The 21,370-nt window shown below is 40.1% G+C and overlaps 1 protein-coding gene across 1 annotated transcript in view; it reads left to right on the top strand.

The window, feature by feature from the left end:
• The window catches only part of CNTLN (centlein), a 969,919-nt gene that overhangs the window by 338,065 nt on the left and 610,484 nt on the right, over window positions 1-21,370 (top strand). Inside the window, exon 9 of the mRNA XM_053702639.1 lies at window positions 14,838-15,008. Coding sequence (XP_053558614.1) covers window positions 14,838-15,008 — 171 coding nt within the window. The remainder of the gene's footprint in view (window positions 1-14,837; window positions 15,009-21,370) is intronic.

Raw genomic sequence — 21,370 nt, forward strand, 5'->3', positions numbered from 1 at the left:
TTTAAAGCAGCCGTCAGTAATTGTAAGACCAGTACCCGCCAGATCTGTGTTACAGGAGTTCTGTAACCACGTGACTTCAGATTTGTCGATATTAATCTTATATCCTGAGAACTTGCCAAATTACTCAATAATATCCAAGAGAGGGTGTAAATTGGCACCCGGGTCACCTATGAAGAGCAACAGATCGTCAGCATATAATGAAAGATGCTGCCGTCGGCCGTGTATGTCTAAACCCGCACAATGCTGTCTGATGTAGGATGCTAGGGGCTCGATGGCCAGATCATAGAGGAGAGTAGAAAGGGGGCACCCCTGTCTCGTACCCCTCTGCAACGCAAAAGAGGGAGAAAGCCCTCCGTTTATTATGAGAGAAGCCTTGGGGGCCATGTACAATTGCTGCAAAAAGTTGGAAAAGTTACCCCGGATACCGAAGTGAGATAGTGATGTGTGTAAATGGTCCCACTCAATGCGATCAAACGCCTTTTCAGCGTCAAGCGCCAAAAGGGAAGCATCTGGCAGTTGAGAGGGGGATTGTGCATGTGCGTTGTACCAATAATGGGTCACCACACCAAGAGTTTTCCTGATGTTCAACACTGACGATCTGCCCTTTACAAAACCAGTTTGGTCGGCATGGACTATATGTGGTAAAACCGTTGCCAATCTATCCGCCAGGATCTTCGTCAAAAGTTTATAGTCTCCATTTAACAATGAAATGGGGCGATAAGATGAGGTAAGAGTGGGATCCCTATCGGGTTTCAATAAAAGACAGATGTTGGCTTCAGAGAATCTGTCATTTATTTGCTCAGTGCCTGCCAGGTACGCAGAGTATAGGGAAGATAGGACAGGGGCCAGTTCTTCATCCAGTATTTTAAAATATTCGGCGGGTAGCCCGTCAGGGCCGCCGCCTTGCCCAGCTTGTTCTGCCCAATGGCCTTAAGAACCTCTTGAGGAAGTATCCTAGAGTTCAAGAGGGAGGTCTGGTCCTCCGTAAGAGTAGGGAGTTGCACTGCATCCCAAAACTTGTGTTTTGCTTCTGAATGAATTAATTGTTTAGAATATAGGGAAGTATAATAATCTACAAATTCGGCCATGATGTCTTTAGAATCGACAGTTATGGTACCCTTGGATTTAATGGCTAGGATCTGGGACTTAGGCTTGTAAGAGTGAACCAACTTGGCGAGTAACCTGCCAGCCTTATTACCATGCCGATAATAACGCCCCTGCCTGTGGATATTGATTTTATTGTCTTGTTGAGCGAGGTATGTATCCCTAGTTTGTTTAAGGTCATAGTACGCTTTCCTAGTCAGCAATGTAGGGGTAGATAGATAGTTATTATAAGCCTCAGTGAGTTGAGAAAGAAGAGCCCCATCCACCCTCTTAAGCTGCTTGTTATGATGCGCTGTGAAAGAGGTTATGTGGCCCCTCATCACCGCTTTGGAGGCATGCCAAAATAGATCTGGAGCACTTGAGTGGGAAGCATTGTCCGACGCGTAGTGTGTCCAGGAGGCTTTTAAATGGCGACGAAACTCAATATTATTATAGAGGTGAAGAGGGAATCTCCAAGTATTATTTGGAGGCTTAGGAAGCTGAGGCTGAAGGAATAAGGTAACTGGGGCATGGTCTGAAATAGTAACTTGACCTATACCTATGAACGAGATCTGTGGCGTGATACTTGGTGCAGTCAGAAAGTAGTCAATACGCGACATGGTATGATGCGTTTTAGAAAGGCAAGTGAAATCTCTCTCAACAGGGTTTCTAGCTCTCCACACATCTACCAGGGTCAAAGTTTCTTTAAAGGAGCCAATAAGGGATACCTCCCGCTTATATCTAGACATATTTATCTTCAAAGCTTTTGAGACAGAAGGGTCTCTAAACCTATCTAGGGGAAGAGCCTGAGCCAAGTTAAAATCACCTCCCATAATTATAGGAGCGTTATATGTGGTCAATGTGGCTAAAAGGTTCGTCCAAAAGTCAGGGTCATATGCATTAGGGCCATAAACATTGCATAGGGTGTATGTGGAAGTGTCAGTTTGAATTAAGGCAATTATAAATCTCCCCTTCTTGTCTATCTCTACCTTAGAAAAAACAACTGCCAAACCTTTGCGCACTAGGACTGCAACCCCCCTCTTCCTACCCTCTGTGGGGGAGCTTATAACCTGTCCAACCCAGCATATTTTTAATTTCTCATGTTCCTCAGCTGTTAGTTTCGTCTCTTGGAGTAAAGCTATGTCAGCCCTTAATGAGTCTAAATGGTGAAGAATCATGCTCCTCTTTGCCGGGGATGTGATGCCCCCTACATTCCAAGCAATAACTTTAATGGGAGGTGACATATCTAAAGCTTATATTGGTAATACATGTATGTGCTGTGTAGTTTTGACTTACGTTTATATGATGACAGTGTTTAGCCTTCGTTGGTTGGCAGTGTGGCGGAGGGGAGGGAGCCAGAGGCCCCCAGGCATAGAGTCCACAGCAGCTGTCTGAACCATGGGTTATGCGACGTGGGGGGTATTGCATAGTCTTAATAAGGTGGGGTGTGTAGGAGCTGGGACTAGAGCAAACATTGAGAGTACTAAGAAAACAAACCATATGAACAACCATACTTATTATGAAATCTATGTCGCCTATGTGGGCCGGAGAGGAGACACTGCAACACCTGCAAACGTCAATGACGTAAGAGAGAGAGAGGCAAGTGCTCAACAGCAGAAGGGAACTTGGCGTCCAAGTGCCCCCCCTCCAAGCCCCACAGACACACACACCAACTGAGAACTATTAACCACAACCATGGTCTCTGCAAGATAGGGACCAAACATGTCATAAGATACATTTTATGTAAAAAAAGAGAACATTGATTCTTGTTAGAGTCTTATCAACCATTATCCTGCCTTCGCTCTGTAGACAGAAATGCTTGCGCTGCTGCAGGCGAGGTGAAAGTTTTTGGACCTGAAAGGGTCTGGATCTTAAGGGTAGCTGGAAACATAAGAGCAAATTTACGCCCCTGTTCATACAAGGTGGAACAGAGTGAGGCAAAGTCCCTGCGTCTCTTAGTGACTTCCACCGAAAAATCTTGAATCAACAAGAGGCGGTGATCTTAATAAATGACTTCTTTAGCCGTTCTGTATGCTCTGAGAATGGCAAGCTTGTCCTGGAAATTCAAACACTTAAAGATTACTTGACGTGGTTTTTCCCTGGAGTTGTCCAGATATCTGTTAGGGCCAATGCGGTGTGATCTCTCAATATCCAATGGGAGGCAATCCAAAGGCATGCCCAAGAGCTTTGGAAGGGTTGAGGCGGCAAAGTCCAATAGATCTTTATCCTTGATAGATTCAGGAACACCTACAATTCGCAGGTTGTTTCGTCTACTGCGGTTTTCTAAATCTTCTACTTTGTCCATTAACTGTTGATTTTGTTTCAGCAAGTGCTTCAATGAAATATCTGATTCTTGCTGCCTATCCTCAACCCCCGAAATTCTCTGTTCTGCAGCAGACATACGTGTAGAAAAGAGTCTCACCTCACTGGTCAAAGTATCAACACCAGCCTGCAAGCTGTCCATCTTTGGTAAGAAAAATGCTTTAAGTTCTTGCAAGAGTGAGGAGTGGTCACCAGGTGAATTGTTTTCAATATCTGCAAGTGAGGTGTTTGCCTGAGATTCAATAAGGATTTTGTGCCTCTTGTCCTGATTTTTTGATCTTTGACTCATGGTGCTACTTGAAGGCGAAGGCAGCCTGTGAAAATACTCGTCCACTTTCATAGAACAAATTGTACAAGAGGACTAGTATTGCAGGAACGTTATGCATAAACCACAAAGTGACACTGAAATTCTGTGAGATGCAACGGCCCCTCAGGCTGTGAACGAGCAAGATGAGTAAGAAACAAACAAGCAAGCTGTATTTACCACAAGAGCATTCCTCTTGCCCCGTAGGCTCCCTTCCCTTCTTATCTCACACTAGAAATGTTAGTCCCAGGTGTAATAGGATAAGTTCACTGAGTTAGCTATGAAGCAGTAAAGTGTCAGGCCGATTATTCAGTTAGAAGTTATGGGCCTCGAGTACGCTCACAAGATCACATGAGACAGATGTAAAATTTTTTTTAGCTATACCAGCTACGCAGCAAATAATAGAGAAACTCTGCCCCACTCTGAAAACATAGACCCTAGATATAGTCCTGGGAATTTTTTTTTAGCTATACCAGCTATGCAATAGAGCAGAATGTTCCATATGTCTAGCCCCTGTGCGGTTATAGATTGCTGAGTTTGTTCACAGCTCCAGCGCTGCAGCCCCCAGTTATCTACCAACTTGTGTCTTGATATAAGTTTGCTTTTTTTTTTATTTACTTGCTCTCCCTTCCAAGATGAAGTGAAGCAGGCCGGATTACTTAAATGCAGTCAATTGCTATCAGCATTGCTTCTAATTGAGTTAATAATTTAGCCCACAATGTCCCTTCAGGGTGCGTGTTACCTGAGTACCGCTTATTATTGTCCCCTTTTCAGCTGCCACAAAGACAGTTAATCCGGCTGGATCGGTATCCTATAGCGTTGCCGATATATTCCTTAGGCTGTATGATTCTGCAGCTCCGTCCGGGCTGTGACGGGTATGGAGGTAGGGAGGGATCCTCCAAGATGGCGCCCGCGAGGTCCGTTAGGTGCGCAGCGTGGCGCAGATAGAAATGCCTTCCGAGGCAAGGTCGATTTTCGGCCCTTCACGATCTATTCCTGGCCGGTTGGGGTCCTATTACATCTACCCACCAAGGCGGTAACGTGGGATAAGGCAGCCGGCAGCAGAAAATGGGATATATTCAGAGTTAAATTGCGGAGCTCTTCTCTTCTGCTGCCAGCCGCTAGCTCCGCCCACCGGAAGTCCTCTTGTCCCTTTTTAGGGTAAATCTCTCTTTGGGTCTGGACTGGATGCTATTATTGCCACAGTAACAGGGGTAAGGGAGCTTTTCTGCCCCAGGATAAGAAATCTAAGGGTATGCCTAGATCTGCCAGGCGTTTTTCGCACCTTTCAACAATCTTACTCTCAGAAAGATGCTTCCTCTTCTCAGAAATCCGACTACTCTAAATCTTCTTGGAAGTCTATCTCATCTTAGTCTTAAAACAAATTCTTGCCCAGCTCCCAAGACTGCATAAAGGTGCATCCCCCATACCACCTACAGTATAAAGTATTTTGTCTACCTATAAAATTTGACAGTCTAGTATCAATTTTGCTTTCTGCCTAGTAAAACATTTTATATATAGTATATAAAATAAATATAAATTACTAAAGGACTTTTTAAACTGTAACTATATATGTATATTATATATTTGCATTGTCCGCTATATAATTAAAGGGACAGTGTACTGTACAATTTAGTTTCCCTTAAATGCATTTCCACTTAATTGTTATACCATTGAGTATAAAATGTGTGGGAAATTGTTCCTTTATATTTATTTTTGTGCATGATATGGCAGTTTTTACGCATTTAAAAAAATGAGCTTGCAAGGAGAGCAGACCTCATCTTATATTTCTTTTTATACACAAAAGACCCCTTTTTTTATTTTCGTCTGTACACACATAAGCCTTGTTTGCATAATAAACATTGTTGTACTAAAATTTGCGGTATAGGTGGTGATTTCAGCAGGTAACACACGCTACTTCAATTGGCAAAATAAAGGTAAAGGAACTATATGTAAACAATTTAATTACATTCCAGCAGGTTAACTGGATTATTGGGAACACATTCAAAAGGAGAACATTTTACCATACACTGTCCCTTTAAAGTAATATTTGTAGTGCACCTTTAAGCAACCATAAGATAATTCTACAATTTCTGCCCTTAAATTATGTTAAAATAGTTTAGATAAGAAAATGTTGCATTCCCTTTTTTGTATCAAAAGGACATTGATACACTTGTGATTATGGATAGATATCAGAAATATCCTTTAAATGTGAGTCCATGGCTTCATTCCCTACTGTTGGGAAATACTGAACCTGGCCACCAGGAGGAGGCAAAGACACCCCAGCCAAAGACTTAAATACCTCTCCCACTTCCCCTATCCTCCAGTCATTCTTTGCCTGTCGTCACAGGAAGATGGCAGAGAAGTGTCAGAAGATTTCGGAGTTGTTCCTCAGGAGGGATATATGCCTTTCGTTATGGAACTAGAGTTTTAAGTAGTCTTGTCAGCCTCTCAGTGAGAGCATTGACGAAAGTTAGAGTCTGGAGATGCAGGGAGAGTCTTTCTGCAAACCCATCCAGACTGCCTGCTAACAGCTTCTTAAGCAACCAGTGTTGACGAGTTTCACTGTCTGCTTTCTTTACTCATGTCCATGTCAGGAGCGATGCTACAAGGTTGTCACTCTTGAGAGGCAGTGTTTCCGTCCCACAGTACGGATTCTGGTAAGATTGTTTAAATTTTTACTTATGTTGAAATGGCTGAAGACAGGGTCACAGTGTGACTTCTTTTATCTTTATAGAATCATGGGTTAATATCTCCTGAGGGAGTTTATTGAACAGTGGGGTTTAATCAAATGTGTTTCTTTGATTTATGCTGCTTATGTGTGAGATTTATTTTTTGGGCTCATAGACTGTTGTTATGCGGTAACGGAACCTATAGGTGTTTTACTTTCACTTTGATTGCTGCGCAGCTTGTAGCTTGGCGCACTTTTTCTCATAGCATGGGCAGTCCTGCATTGCGCACCACGTGACTGGGTGTGGTCACACTTTTGTTTTCTCTTTCCTGACCAAGCTAGCTGTCGGAGAGGTTGCTTCTTCTCTGGGTGCCTGGGTCTAGGAGGTGGTGAGTGCCCCAGTTATTGGGGGTATATAGGTGCCGTTTTGTGAGAAATAAAAGTTCATTTATTTGTATCCTACTGTTGTTAGCAGCTATGGAGGATCCTGATATGCTTGAGGGTACTCCCTCTATTCCTAATAGTAATACCTGTCTCTATTGTGAGGTGGTCTTGGTGTGCCCACCCTCTCAACTATGTTCCATATGCATCAACAAGGTTATTATGTCTAAGAAGGTTAACCCCTTTAGTACGACTAAGATGTCCACCTCTGAGGAGTCACCGTCCTGTAAAGTGCATACCCATCAATCATCTCCATTGTAACATGCAGCTTCCCATAGTACCCCTGATCCTCCATCTGGAGGGAGCCTTTTACCATCAGACTTTACCGCACAGTTAAAGACGGCGGTGTTTGAGGCCCTTAATGCTTTACCTCACCCTGCTAAGCACAAGCAAAAGGTTAAACATAGCTCTCCGGTCCAGGGGACATCCAGTGATTTACTTGACTTGTCTGCCTTTCAAGTATCCCAGGATGGGTCACACTCTGAGTCTTCAGAGGGTGAAATTTCTGGATCGGAATCTGCTACCTCTAGACCTCTGACTGCGGAGAAGCCAGCCTTTACATTTAAAATTGAACACCTATGTTTTCTTCTAAAGGAAGTTCTGTCTACATTAGAGGTTCCAGAGGCCAAGTTGCCTGATGAACCTTTGATCTCTAAATTAGACAGAGTGTACGAGGACAGGGTAGCGCCGCTAACTCTTCCTGTACCCGTAAAGATGACTAATATTATTAAAAACGAATGGGATAGAATTGGATCTTCCTTTTCCCCTTTGTCTGCCTTTAAAAAATTATTCCTGGTCCCGGGCTCTCAGCTAGAGTTGTGGGGTTCCGTCCCTAAAGTGGATAGTGCTATCTCCACGTTGGCTAAGCGTACTACTTATCCCTCTTGAGGATAGCTCGTCTTTCAGAGAGCCGATGGACAAGAAAATGGTTGCTGGAGCTGCGGCCTACTGGTGCAACTCCTTAGCGGAATTGATCAAGGTGGAGGGTCCCCTCGACATTATCCAGGAAAGAATTAAGGCTTTGAGAATTGCTAATTCTTTTATATGTGATGCAAACATGCAGATTATTCTAAAATCTCTGGTTTCTCAGTGCAGACACGTCAGGCTCTCTGGCTGAATTCCTTGTCTGCGGACATGACTTCTAAGTCTAGACTACTTTCCCTACCCTTTAAGAGAAACATTTTATTGGGTCCAGGACTGGACACCATTTTTACCACAGGATAAAAAGAACAAATCTAAGGGACAAGGATCTAATTTTCGTTCCTTTCGTTTTGAAAAGTCCCAACATCAGCAGTACTCCTCTAAGCCAGAGCAGACCAAGAGCACTTGCAAGCCAGCTCAATCCTGGAATAAATCCAAGCAGAACAAGAAGCCCACCGAGAACAAGTCGGCATGAAGGGGTGGCCCCCGATCCAAAGCTGGATCGTGTAGGGGTTGACTGTCGCTTGGTTTTCAGACGCTTGGTCCAGGGACGTGCAGGATCCGTGGGTCCTGGAGGTCATAGCTCAGGGATACAAGATAGGTTTCAAATCTCATCCACCCAAGGGCAGATTTCTCCTCTCAAGCCTGTCTTTAAAACCAGAAAAGAGGGAAGCCTTTCTGGGGTGCGTGCGGGATCTGTCCTCCTTAGGGGTTATTGTCCCGGTTCCTATCGCAGAAAGAGGTTTGGGGTGCTACTCAAACCTGTTTGTGGTCCCAAAGAAGGAGGAAATATAACCTCGGTGGCTTACATCAACCACCAGGGGGGAACGAGAAGCTTCCTAGCAATGAGGGAGGTATCTCAAATTCTGGAGTGGGCAGAGGCCCTTAGCTGTTCGCTGTCAGCGATCCACATTTCGGGTGTGGACAACTGGGAAGCGGATTTTCTCGGCAGACAATCCTTTCATCCGGGGGAATGGTCTCTCCACCCGAGGTGTTTGCGGAGATATGCTTCAGGTGGGGGATGCCGGAAATAGATCTTTTGGCGTCTCATCTCAATACCAAACTACCCAGATATGGGTCGAGGTCCAGGGATCCTCAGGCGGAGCTAATAGATGCATTTGCGGTGCCTTGGAGGTTCAATCTAATCTATCTTTTTCCGCCATTACCTCTCCTTCCTCGGGTAGTGGCCCGCATCAAGCAGGAGCAGGCGTCGGTAATATTGATTGCTCCATCGTGGCCGCGAAGGACGTAGTTCTCCTCCATGGAAGTTACCTTGTCGCAGGGATCTGCTGGAACAAGGTCCTTTTGTTCATCCAAATCTAGATTCTCTGAGGCTGACTGCGTGGAGATTGAACGCTTAGTCCTAGCCAAGAGAGGTTTTTCTGAGAGAGTTATTGATACTCTCATTCAAGCTCGTAAGCTTGTCGCATCTATCATAAGGTGTGGAGAACCTACATATTCTGGTGTGAAGAGCGTGAATTTCCTTGGCATAAAGTTACGGTTGTCAGGATTCTGATGTGTCTCCAGGATGGTCTGGAGAAGGGTCTTTTGGCCAGTTCCCTGAGGGGACAGATTTCGGCCTTGTCTGTTTTACTGCACAAGAGGCTCTCTGAGCTTCCTGATGTTCAGTCCTTTAAGTCTCTGATTAGGATCAGACCTTTGTTCAGATCTTCTTTGTGTCCTAATCCTTCTTCTTCGAAAGGAACGTTTGCTTCATAATTTGGACGTGGTTCGTGCCTTGAAGTTTTATCTTCAAGCTACTAAGGATTTTAGATAAACTTCTTCCTTGTTTGTGGCATATTCTGGGAAGCGTAAGGGCTCAGAAGGTCTCTTTGACTTCCTTATCTTTTTGGTTGAGGAGTCTTATCCACTTAGCTTATGAGACAGCGGGACATAGACCTCCTCAGAGAATTACGGCTCATTCTACTAGAGCAGTGGCTTCCTTTTGGGCCTTTAAGAACGAATCCTCTATGGATCAGATTTGTAAGGCGGCTACCTGGTCCTCCTTACACACTTTTTCTAAATTTTACAAGTTTGATGTTTTTGCTTCAGCTGAAGCAGCCTTCAGGAGAGAGGTTTTGCAGGCTGTGGTGCCCTCAGATTAGAGTCCGCCTCTATTTTTGTTACAGTGTCCTCTAGAGCTTGGGTATATGTTTCCCAACAGTAAGGAATGAAGCCGTAGACTCTCCTTGTATTAAGGAAGAAAACATAAATTATGCTTACCAGATAATTTAATTTCCTTCTGTACAAGGAGAGTCCACGGCTCCGCCCGTGTTCTTCGATGGGCGGCCCCCTAAATTATAATTTTCTTCTGGCACCTTTTATACCCTGATATTTCTCCTACTGTTCCTTGTTCCCTCGGCAGAATGACTGTGGGATATGGGGAAGTGGGAGAGGTATTTAAGCCTTTGGCTGGGGTGTCTTTGCCTCCTCCTGGTCGCCAGGTTAAGTATTTCCCAACTCTCCTTGTACAGAAAGAAATTAAATTATCTGCTAAGCATAATTTATGTTTTTCAGATGGCATCTGCTGCATTTTGCTTTATATCTTCATTGACATGCACAAGACATTTTTGTACTGATCATTTGATATTAATGCATACGCATAGGAATCTGCAACAAAAGCATAACATCATTCATTTTCATCCTTTGTTTTTTGTAGGCTTTTAGTTACCCTTTTACTTGCATTCTGTTAAATTATGTGCAGTAACATGCAGTTGTTTAAATCTGTTTTTCTTTTATGTATACCACATACCAGGTTGATTAACCAAAAGATGCTTCTGTCACATTATAGAGGCTATGCTTTGTTTCAGAAATAAAATTCTAAACATTTTAGAGAGGTTTTGTCTGCAATTATTCAAAATATTATTACCGATACTGAACACTCAATGGCTTAAGGTGGATTAATTAAACTGTAGCTGCTTTGCCATCTGGGTGCAACATATTTAGCTACTTTTTCTATTAGGAAGATTTTTCATTGAATAAAGTATTTTGAGAAGGTGGCTGCCAGGTTGTGTTCTCTAAAAGATAAATGGTAGCTCCTGCTTCAATTAATGCCATAATAATTCCAATAAAAAAGTAACTGCTGATGCATTATTTTTTTTAACTGCACGCAGTCCGCACAGGAAAGGGGATAATATATTATTTGGGAAGAAAATGTGGTTGATTGCAGAAGCACACAAAAGAAGGTGTACGTTTTGGTATTGTAATTTCACACAGCCTCTAAAGGGAGAAAAAGATGACAGGCATAAACATAAACTAATTTTTATGGCTCAAGTGGACTCATTAAATTAGAGTGCTTGATGTAACTGTTCACTAATGAACTTATGCCATATGCTTTAACTGCTGTGGTCAATAGCTGATATGAAAAAAAAATGCAGGCAAAACAGCTGGATAAAAATATTTTTGTTTTGGACTTCTATCAGAGGAGATGCTTTGAATTCAGTAACTACAACAGAGGCAATATGGCTCACAATTTGCGACCCAAAGGTAGTCATACATTACTGGAATACAGCCTACTGTGCTTCACATTACACAGATGCGAAGGCCTGATTATAGCTGCTTCATAATTAACAGTGATCCGATTTGTTTTGTGGCATAAATGGTGCCTGTGTAGAACATTAGCCATGGCACTCTCATTCAAATTCAACTCAAGGGCTCAACGGCAGGCGGGTCACGAGCTTCAGGGAGTAGAAGCACAAGCTCGTCCATATGTTCTTGCTGCATCTTACTATGGCTACGAGTGCAAGATAAGTTCCCCAAAGAATCTAATCGTGTTCTGTAATTACAGCGCGGCTTTCTGCTGGCTAGAAATGAGGGAAAAGCTAAAACACTCCCTCATCAGATAATTTGTAAATTACTTTACATGGCGGATGCCTAACTCAGTTGGTTTTCAACTGCTGAAATTATAAATAATTGTAACAGATGTGGCAATATGGCTGGTCTCCAATAAACGAGGCCCTTGGTAATTTGGCCGACCCTTTGACAGGCCAATTTAATAAAATGTGAACAAAATCTTCTTGCTAATAATTTATCATCCCTTTTCCCCACTGAATAAACTTAATTACCCTAGCAGTTAACAAGGTCACACCCAGATGCCAAACTCTGCTACAGTTTTGATAATGCAATCAGGAATTGAGAGGTGATGACAGTGTTGTTGTTTTTTCATTACCTGGCTTCATATAAACACAGGTGGTGTAGATTTCTTGTCAGTTTTTAATAATTACACGCTATTATGAAATGCATAGTTAGCAGATTGAAATCCACACTTTAGTGAATTTGTATGATTATGATAGAGATTCTAATGTATAGACATGGTAATGAAGGGGAAGCAGAGCCCCTTGCTCAGTGTTACTACATTGCTTTTACATTCTTATAAGCAACAACAGGGTACAATGATTAAAGCTATTTTTAAACATAAATTCAGCATGATTATAAAAAGGTGACTCATTCATTGAATGTAACCCTTTTAGTATAACCTTAGTGCTAAAAGCTTATATGATAATTTAATTGGCCCAATGTGTCACTCTTGAAGCTTGAAAAAGGGCATTGTAAGGTTAAAGTGACATATACTTTAGTTTAGTGCCTGGTGGGTCTTCTAATAGAACTAAAGGTGTGTTACTGATCTGGGTAGATGAAATACTGAACAAGCTAATTTTGAGGATAACTAAATGTCTGTGTGCTATAGACCATATTATTACCTGTCTGTGGGGAACTCATTGAGATGCTAGTAATACATCTGCTTCTCTCTTTGCAGATTTCAGTGGCAGTAAAAAAAAATAGAAGCTTTGCCCCTTTAGACTGGAAGCTCTCATATAGCTCAAGAAACTGTATTTTGCTATTCCAAACTGCAGTGGCACAGCCTTTGAAAATGTTTGGTGTGACCACTTTTAAATTACACTTTGGATATTTAAATAAAAAGTATAGGCTACATTATTACATTTATTTACAGTTAGGCCTCATCTTGAGTATTGTGTGCAGTTCTGGAGGCCATATCTTCAGAAGGATATTAACAAACTTGAATCTGTGCAAAGGAGGGCTACCAAAATGGTACATGGTCTAAAAAATAAAACTTACCAGGATAGGCTCAATGACCTAAATATGTATAGCTTAGAGGAGAGAAGGGAAAGAGGTGATTTAATAGCAACTTTCAAGTACATTAAAGGGTTTAGTAAAACTGAGGCTGTGGGTATTTTACATAAAATGGAAAATTCAAGAACAAGGGGTCATGAGCTCAAGCTAAAGGGTAGTAGATTCAGGAGTAATTTGAGGAAGCACTTCTTTACAGAAAGAGTGATTGGTTTATGGAATAAACTTCCTCAAGAGGTAGTAGCAACAAACACTGTGGGGGACTTTAAAAATGCATGGGACAAGCATAAGGCTATCCTACGAACTAGATAAGTTTATACTGTTAGGTAAGGTCGGGCAGACTTGCTGGGCCTATGGCCCTTATCTGCCGTCAATATCTATGTTTCTATGTTTCTAAGAGCTCCACCATCTAATTAAACAACCTCAGCCTTATGCTGTATTTATTATGTCCATGTATGTCCGTTTTTTTGTGCAAACTTTGAAGGCAGTTGTCTGCTTTTATTTAACCTGAAGTTTCCTCACTGAACAATCTTCAGTGAAATATTAAACATTTTTTGTAGTTGCCAGAGGTTTGCACTGACCATACAAATACCAATATTGTCACTATGGTTACCTGTAGGGATGGGCAAGGGGAGCAAATCATACATCTGAAATTTTATATTTAGTATTATATATATTAGCATAAACTTTATTATTGTGTGTAGAAAATTGGGTTATATGTCCTTTTTAATAGAGACAATTTGCTATTGACGATTTCCATTACATAATACTTACATGTGAAATCACTTGAAAGTCTTCAGCATAACTGTAAAAAGCTGACCTGAAACTATCACCTTAACATCTCTATGTAAAAATTAAAAAGATTTTACCTTAAAATGTATTCAACTCACCAAAGTAAGTGCTCTGGTAACAGTCCAGCTACAAGTTGGGAAAAAAACACACACACAAACAAACAATAGCTAATCAATATCAGCATTGCTGAGGTCATGCTATGCTTTGCTGTGATCACATGAGATTTCATAGTAAACTTCCTTAAACTGAAAAAATAATATGACATGTGCCTGCACATGTCAGATACTCGTTCCTTTGCAAGTCCTGGGACTAGCATCCTTATTGGCTGCTTAAAGTACACTTACAATGGATGTGAATACTTAGGAGACGTTGAGGTAAATTTCTTCCTTTCTTACATAGAGATGTTCAGGTGATATTTTCTAGTCAACTTTTTACAGTTATGTTGCAGCACTTTCAAGTGCTTCAACATTTAAATATTATCTCCGTTTAACATGTAAGTATCCTGTTAATACTTCTTCTACACAAGAAAAAAGTACACTTTAACTTTTTCACATTAAACTTGCTACCCTAATGTCTCTAATCAGGTTACACGAATGTAACTGATTTCAGAATCCCTTAGTCGACATTGTTAACCCTTTATATGTATTTTCTTTTGCAACAAGTTATAGAGATGCTTTCTGGAAAAAATAAAATAAAAAATAAAATACATAAATGTTAAAGCTTTTCTTGTATTTGTAATGTTTTCCCTTCACATTGATATGGCTTAAAGTACCAGGATCTTTTGGCATTTGTTCTTAGTATAAGATATCATATGAAGTGGAGATTTTGAAGTTTTATTACCATTATATCGCTGTCCACCAAATTAAAGCAATTCTGCATTTCTCCAACATAGCTTAGAAGTCTTTAAAACAAATATTTCTTTGCTTTTATGAGAAATGTAAAACTAAGTTTTGCAAATGACATGTACATTATTTTTAATGATTTTTAAAATATAAATGTGTATTTTTTTTAATTCCAGGAAGTGTTAATGATTTTGTTAAATACTTTGACCTCTTACAGGGAATTAGTTACAGCTACATTTTTTAGGTGAGCTGTGTGTTGCCAGAAGAGATTACAGAAATCATTATTCTTACATATAATATATTTTTTTTAGAAAGAAACTATTTTCCAGAAATATTAGTGGCCTATTTAATTTGTCATTTTATTATTACATCCTAGACCACTGAACAGCCATCTCTAGAAGAGCTGGAACTCATAATAGCTTCACAGAAGTCTGAAATAAAATTTCTACAGGACAGACTTAAAACTGCAGATTTCCAGATAACTAAGGTAGATAAATGTGGAAGTGGTGCACCTGACAACAGCATCCTGAGGGCTCGGAAACAAGAGGTAAGATTTCTTTTATTGTCTAGTGCATTTGTGTCCAACTGAGTTTATTGGAGTCAAAACCATTGTCTCTCTAGAATTTTAATCTGGTTTTCTCTATGCTCATAATTATTGTACAGTGATTATAACCATTGACCAACAGTTTGTTATTGTGTGGGTAATGTACTAAACGTTATTGGGTTAAAATTATTTATTTAGAATTTACTTCTATTGCATTCATTTTTTTTTTTTTTTGCTGTATATTTGTTCTCTGTGTGAATTATTACATAATGAATATGGGATTTTAAAGCAATTAGGTTCCTCTTGATCTTTGTTAGAAAGTAATTTGTAAACCCATTTGTTACTCCATGTTTCTCATTAACATGGAAACTTTTGGCTTTCTTTTGTCACATATCACCATTTGTTTTGACAAATGCAAACAAAAAGAAGGGTATCTCAATAGTGCAATGCAATCAAAATAAATGTCAATATAAAAAAAACAAAAAAACAAGTACACTCACAAATGTAGCAATCTGAACTTGTTTACAGCTCTCCAGCAAGCTGACACATTAGATATGGCTTTAAAGAATATACAATATGAACTGTCTCTGCAACAATCATAAAACAGAGAGATCCTTAAAGGGCCATAATACCCAAATGTTTAAACACTAGAAAGTGATGCATCATAGCTGTAAAAAGCTGACTAGAAAATATCACCTGAGCATCTCTATGTAAAAAAGAAAGATATTTTACCTCAAAAGTTCCTCAGTAGCCACCTCCCATTGTAAAGGATTTCTAAGCAGCATTTTAGTGTGTCTGTCCTGGGACATCTGAAAGGATGAGCTTTGTGCACTCTCATATTATTTCACCAATCAGGTAAAGGAAGCTTACTATGAAATCTCATGAGAGTTAAAGGGACAGTCTACACCAATTTTTTTTCTTATTTAAAAAGATAGATAATCCCTTTATTACCCATTCCCCGTTTTTGCATAACCAACACAGTTATATTAATATACTTTTTACCTCTGTGATTACCTTGTATCTAAGCCTTTGCAGACAGCCTCCTTATCTAAGTGACTTTGACAGACATGCAGTGTAGTCAATCAGTGAAGACTCCTAAATAACTTCACGGGAGTGAGCACAATGTTATCTATATGACACATGTGAACTAGCACAGTCTAACTGTAAAAAACTTTCAAAATGCTCTGAGCTAGGAGGCGGTTTTCAACTGTTTAGAAATCAGTTTGAGCCTAGCTAGGTTTAGCTTTTCAAAAATTACCACCAAGGGAACAAAGCAAATTTGATGATAAAAGTAAAGTGGAAAGCTGTTTAAAATTGCATGCCCTATCTGAATCATAAAAGTTTAGTTTTGACTTTACTGTCCCTTTAAGTCAAATCTCATGAGATCACAGTAAGAGTTCATGACCTCAGCGCTGCTGATGCTGATTGGCTGCTGTTCATTTCTTCATTTTATTTTTTATTTTTACCTGCAGCTGGGAGCAGGTGAAGTATAACTTTTTACACAGAACTTACTCTGCTGAGCTGAGGAGATTGTGAGGTAAAATATCTTCCTTTTTTACATAGAGATGCTCAGGTGATATTTTCCTGTCAGCTTTTTACAGTTATACTGCATCAGTTTCAAGTGATTTAGCATATGAGTATTATGTCCCTTTAAAGTGTGCAATTTAGGTTAATATCTGAAGTAAAAATAAACAGTTAAACAACAAGTAAAGTGCACCTCAAATCTTTTAAAGCAGTCTGGGCATGTGTGAAACATTTTGACTTTTTCCTATCTTTAGGAAAACCGTTGGCAACAAAAGTGAGTACACCCCTAAGTGGAAATGTCCAAATTGGGCCCAAAGTGTCAATATTTTGTGTGGCCACCATTATTTTCCAGCACTGCCTTAACCCTCTTGGGCATGGAGTTCACCAGAGCTTCACATGTTGCCACTGGAGTCCTCTTCCACTCCTCCATGATGACATCACAGAGCTGGTGGATGTTAGAGACCTTGCGCTCCCCCACCTTCCATTTGAGGATGCCTCACAGATGCTCAATAGGGTTTAGGTCTGGAGACATTCTTGGCCAGTCCATCACCTTTGCCCTCACCTTCTTTAGCAAGGCAGTGGTCATCTTGGAGTTGTGTTTGGGGTTGTTATCATGTTGGAATACTGCCCCTGCGGCCCAGTCTGCTATGTCACCACAAGGGGGTCATGCTCTGCTTCAATATGTCACAGTCAGTGTTCCCTCTAAGGCCAGTTTTGTGAGCGGTCCAGCAGTGAAACTGTTAATAAGAGAATCATTCCTTGCAGTCTGTATTGTGCAGTGTTTGCTAATTGCAGGGTGTGGTTCCTTAATTAACTGTTTCACTGCTGGGCTGCTTACAAAACTGACCTTAGAGGGAATACTGGTCACAGTACATGTTGGAATTCATGGTTCCCTCAATGAACTGTAGCTCCCCAGTGCCGGCAGCACTCATGCAGACCCAGACCATGACACTCCCACCACCATGCTTGACTGTGGGCAAGACACACTTGTCTTTGTACTCCTCACCTAGTTGCTGCCACACACGCTTGACACCATCTGAACCAAATAAGTTTATCTTGGTCTCATCGGACCACAGGACATGTATCCAGCAATCCATGTCCTTAGTCTGCTTGTCTTCAGCAAACTGTTTGTGGGCTTTCTTGTGCATCATCTTTAGAAGAGGCTTCCTTCTAGGACGACAGCCATGCAGACCAATTTGATGCAGTGTGCGGTGTATGGTCTGAGCACTGACAGACTGACCCCCCACCCCTTCAACCTCTGCAGCAATGCTGGCAGCACTCATACGTCTATTTCTTAAAGACAACCTCTGGATATGATGCTGAGCAGTGAGCATGTGCACTCAACTTCTTTGGTCGACCATGGCGAGGCCTGTTCTGAGTGGAACCTGTCCTGTGAAACCGCTGTATGGTCTTGCCCACCGTGCTGCAGCTCAGTTTCAGGGTCTTGGCAATCTTCTTATAGCCTAGGCCATCTTTATGTAGAGCAACAAATCTTTTTTTTCAGATCCTCAGAAAGTTATTTGCCATGAGGTGCCATGTTGAACTTCCAGTGACCAGTATGAGAAAGTGTGAGAGTGATAACACCAAATTTAACACACCTGCTCCCCATTCACACCTGAGACCTTGTAAAACTAACGAGTCACATGACACCGGGGAGGGAAAATGGCTAATTGGGCCCAATTTGGACATTTCCACTTAGGGGTGTGCTCACTTTTGTTGCCAACGGTTTAGACATTAATGGCTGTGTGTTGAGTTATTTTGAGGGGACAGCAAATTTGCACTGTTATACAGGCTGTACACTCACTACTTTACATTGTAGCAAAGTGTCATTTCTTCAGTGTCGTCACATAAAAAGATATAATAAAATAATTACAAAAATGTGAGGGGTGTACTCACTTTTGTGGGATACTGTATGTGTGTGTGTGTATACTGTATATATATATATTACAAAGTATTTCTAATGTATTCAATGTATTTATATCTTTAGCTATTCATGCCTAATGTGAGGCGCAAAATACTTGACAATTCTCAATCAAAAGTTATAATTAGAGTATTAAATTCCTGAAAAAGATTTTTGCAACAATCATTGATTAAAGTCATTGCCAGACAAATAATCAGGTAGTCACTAGCTCATTCCTTCTTTATGTAAGATTGTGCTGTCCTTTTTTGGGATATATATATACTGTATGTATGTATGTGTGTGTGTGTATATATATAATATGTTTGTGTGTTTGTCAGATGTTCCCCTGTACTAGTAATGTAGCACTATTTGCAGAAACTGTGTCTAATTCTTAGACGTCATCAAGTACCTGCTAACTGGAGAGTGACAGACTATCCCAGATTGCCTTACAGGGAAAGTAAAATCAAAATTAAACTGTCATGATTCAGAGAGAGCATATAATTTTAAACAACTTTCCAATTTACTTCTATTATTACAGTTGCTTTGTTCTTTTTGTGTCCTTTGTTCATGAGTAAATCTAGGTAGGCTGATTGGAGCTAGGAGCGTGCATGTGTCTTTAGCATTCAATGGCAGAAAGGAGAAATGTTTGTAACTATATACAGCTTTTCTACAAAACCTTGGGAGCTTAAAGGGATGTTAGACACTAAATAGATTTTGTGCACCTTCCTCTAATTATGGGTGCAGCCATGTTGGAACTTAGGTTACACTGCAGGTATCGGAAGGAGAGTTGCTGCACTGGGATGCTATAAAAGGCACATTTTAACATAATGGCATCCATGACTAGCAAGAGGCAGGGATTAACCTCAATATTGTGCTTATAAAATGTATTTACTGTTTAATGTCCCTTTAAGAACATGCATGCATTCCATGGCAGCAGTGTTTGCAACTAGGTATAACATTTCTATAAATATTATTTCAAACACTGCTGCCAGATGGCTAAAGACATGCACACTCCTCAGCTCATTTAGGATTACTATTTAACAGAGAATACCAAGAGGACTAAGCAAAACTGATAATAGAAGTATATAGGAATGTTGTTTAAAATGTCATGCTTTATAATATAATTTGTTTAATTTTAACTTTACTGTCCCTTTAATTACATAGAGTGTGGTACACTACATTTATGAGTGTAGTTGTTCATTTTTAATACACATAACTACACTGATGGTATTGCTCCTGCTGTCCTGTAGTTTTCACTGTGACCAGTTTGATTCCTTTATTGCATATGTTTTTTTATGATGATATAATATATATATTCATTGCCTCTAGTTATTGTTTTCACTCCTTTTAGTTTGTCTTTGCAAAACGACTAGGTTTTTACAGTTTAATAAATTCTGTTCACTAGCACTGGTTAGAAACCTGTGTGAACATTCTGTGTATTTGCTAATAGTTACCCTCTATTTCCTGGTAACAAGAGTTGCACATTTTCTTAAACCAGGGGTTTCCAAATTTGTTTAAAAATGTAGGAGCCAGTAGGAATATTTAGGAGCCACAGTGATGTTTCTTTATTGATATATGGACAATAACCTAAAAAGTTAAGAGCCAGGGTTTGTTGAGCCCTGCCTTAAATTGTTAATATCTTTGTGACTGTCTTAACTGCAGCCTGGCCAATGTTTTGTAGTAGCACCTAGCAATGTCCTGGAACCGACAAGAACATGACAGCTGTTCCCTCTTTTATTTAAAATAAAACTGTTAAAGGGACACTGAACCCAAATTCTTTCTTTCATGATTCAGATAGAGCATACAATTTTAAGTAACTTTCTAATTTACTCCTATTATCAAATTTTCTTCATTCTCTTGGTATCTTTATTTAAAAAGCAAGAATGTAAGTTTGGATGCCGTCCCATTTTTGTTGAACAACCTGGGTTGTTCTTGCTGATTGGTGGATAAATTTACCCACCAATAAACACGTGCTGTCCAGGGCTGAACCAAAAATTGTCTGGCTCCTTAGCTTAGATGCCTTCTTTTTCGAATAAAGATAGCAAGAGAACGAATAAAAATTGATAATAGGAGTAAATTAGAAAAGTTGCTTAAAATTGCATGCTCTGTCTGAATCAGGAAAGAAAATGTTTCGGTTCAGTGTCCCTTTAAGGGACATTGTAGCACAAATTTATTAGAGAATGTAATTTTAGCATTACTAACCCTGCAAGTCTATGTGTTCAACTCCTGCAAAGGGGTTAAACACTCGCACGAGTTAAACACATATTTAAAGTACCTTCCTTTGCAGTGGTTGAACACACAGACTTGCAGGTTTGGTAGTGCTAAAATTACATGACATGCCACAATGTAACTACAAAGGGACACTGTGCTTTAAAATCTGTTTCCCCTTAATGTGTTTAAAAATGACTTTTTAGATATTTGCATTTGTTTTTTTCATTCCCTAACAAATGCGGAGCTAGGCAGCCAAAAGCTGCATTTGGCCCCAAAATGTATAAATCCAGATCTCAGTGTGTTGCACTTTCACAAGAATAATTGCAGCTCCGAAAAGAGCTGAATACGGATTTCGGCCACCTAGTTCCACATTTGTTAGGAAACGAAGAAGAAAAAAAAAAAAAAAAGAAAACGAATGCAAATATCTACTTGTTATACCTGCTGCAGAGTATTCAATTGCTCCTTTATGTTTATTTTTTGTCTTTGAAATAGTTAGTTTTATTTATTAAAACCATCACCATTTCTTCTCAAGGAGATGTCATAAAAAATGGTCTGGGAGATTAATTAGTGCTATGCTCTCCTGTTTACAAAGCTTTTTTACAGATAATACATTTGTTTTTCATACTTTCAGTGTAGCTGGTGATTTGTACAAGCTAGAATAGCTATTTCAAATTACAAAATAAAGGTAAATTAGTTGTTTCCAAACAATTAAATACATTTCAGCAAGTAA

This window comes from Bombina bombina, chromosome 2 (assembly GCF_027579735.1).
Source record: "Bombina bombina isolate aBomBom1 chromosome 2, aBomBom1.pri, whole genome shotgun sequence".
Classification (NCBI taxonomy): domain Eukaryota; kingdom Metazoa; phylum Chordata; class Amphibia; order Anura; family Bombinatoridae; genus Bombina; species Bombina bombina.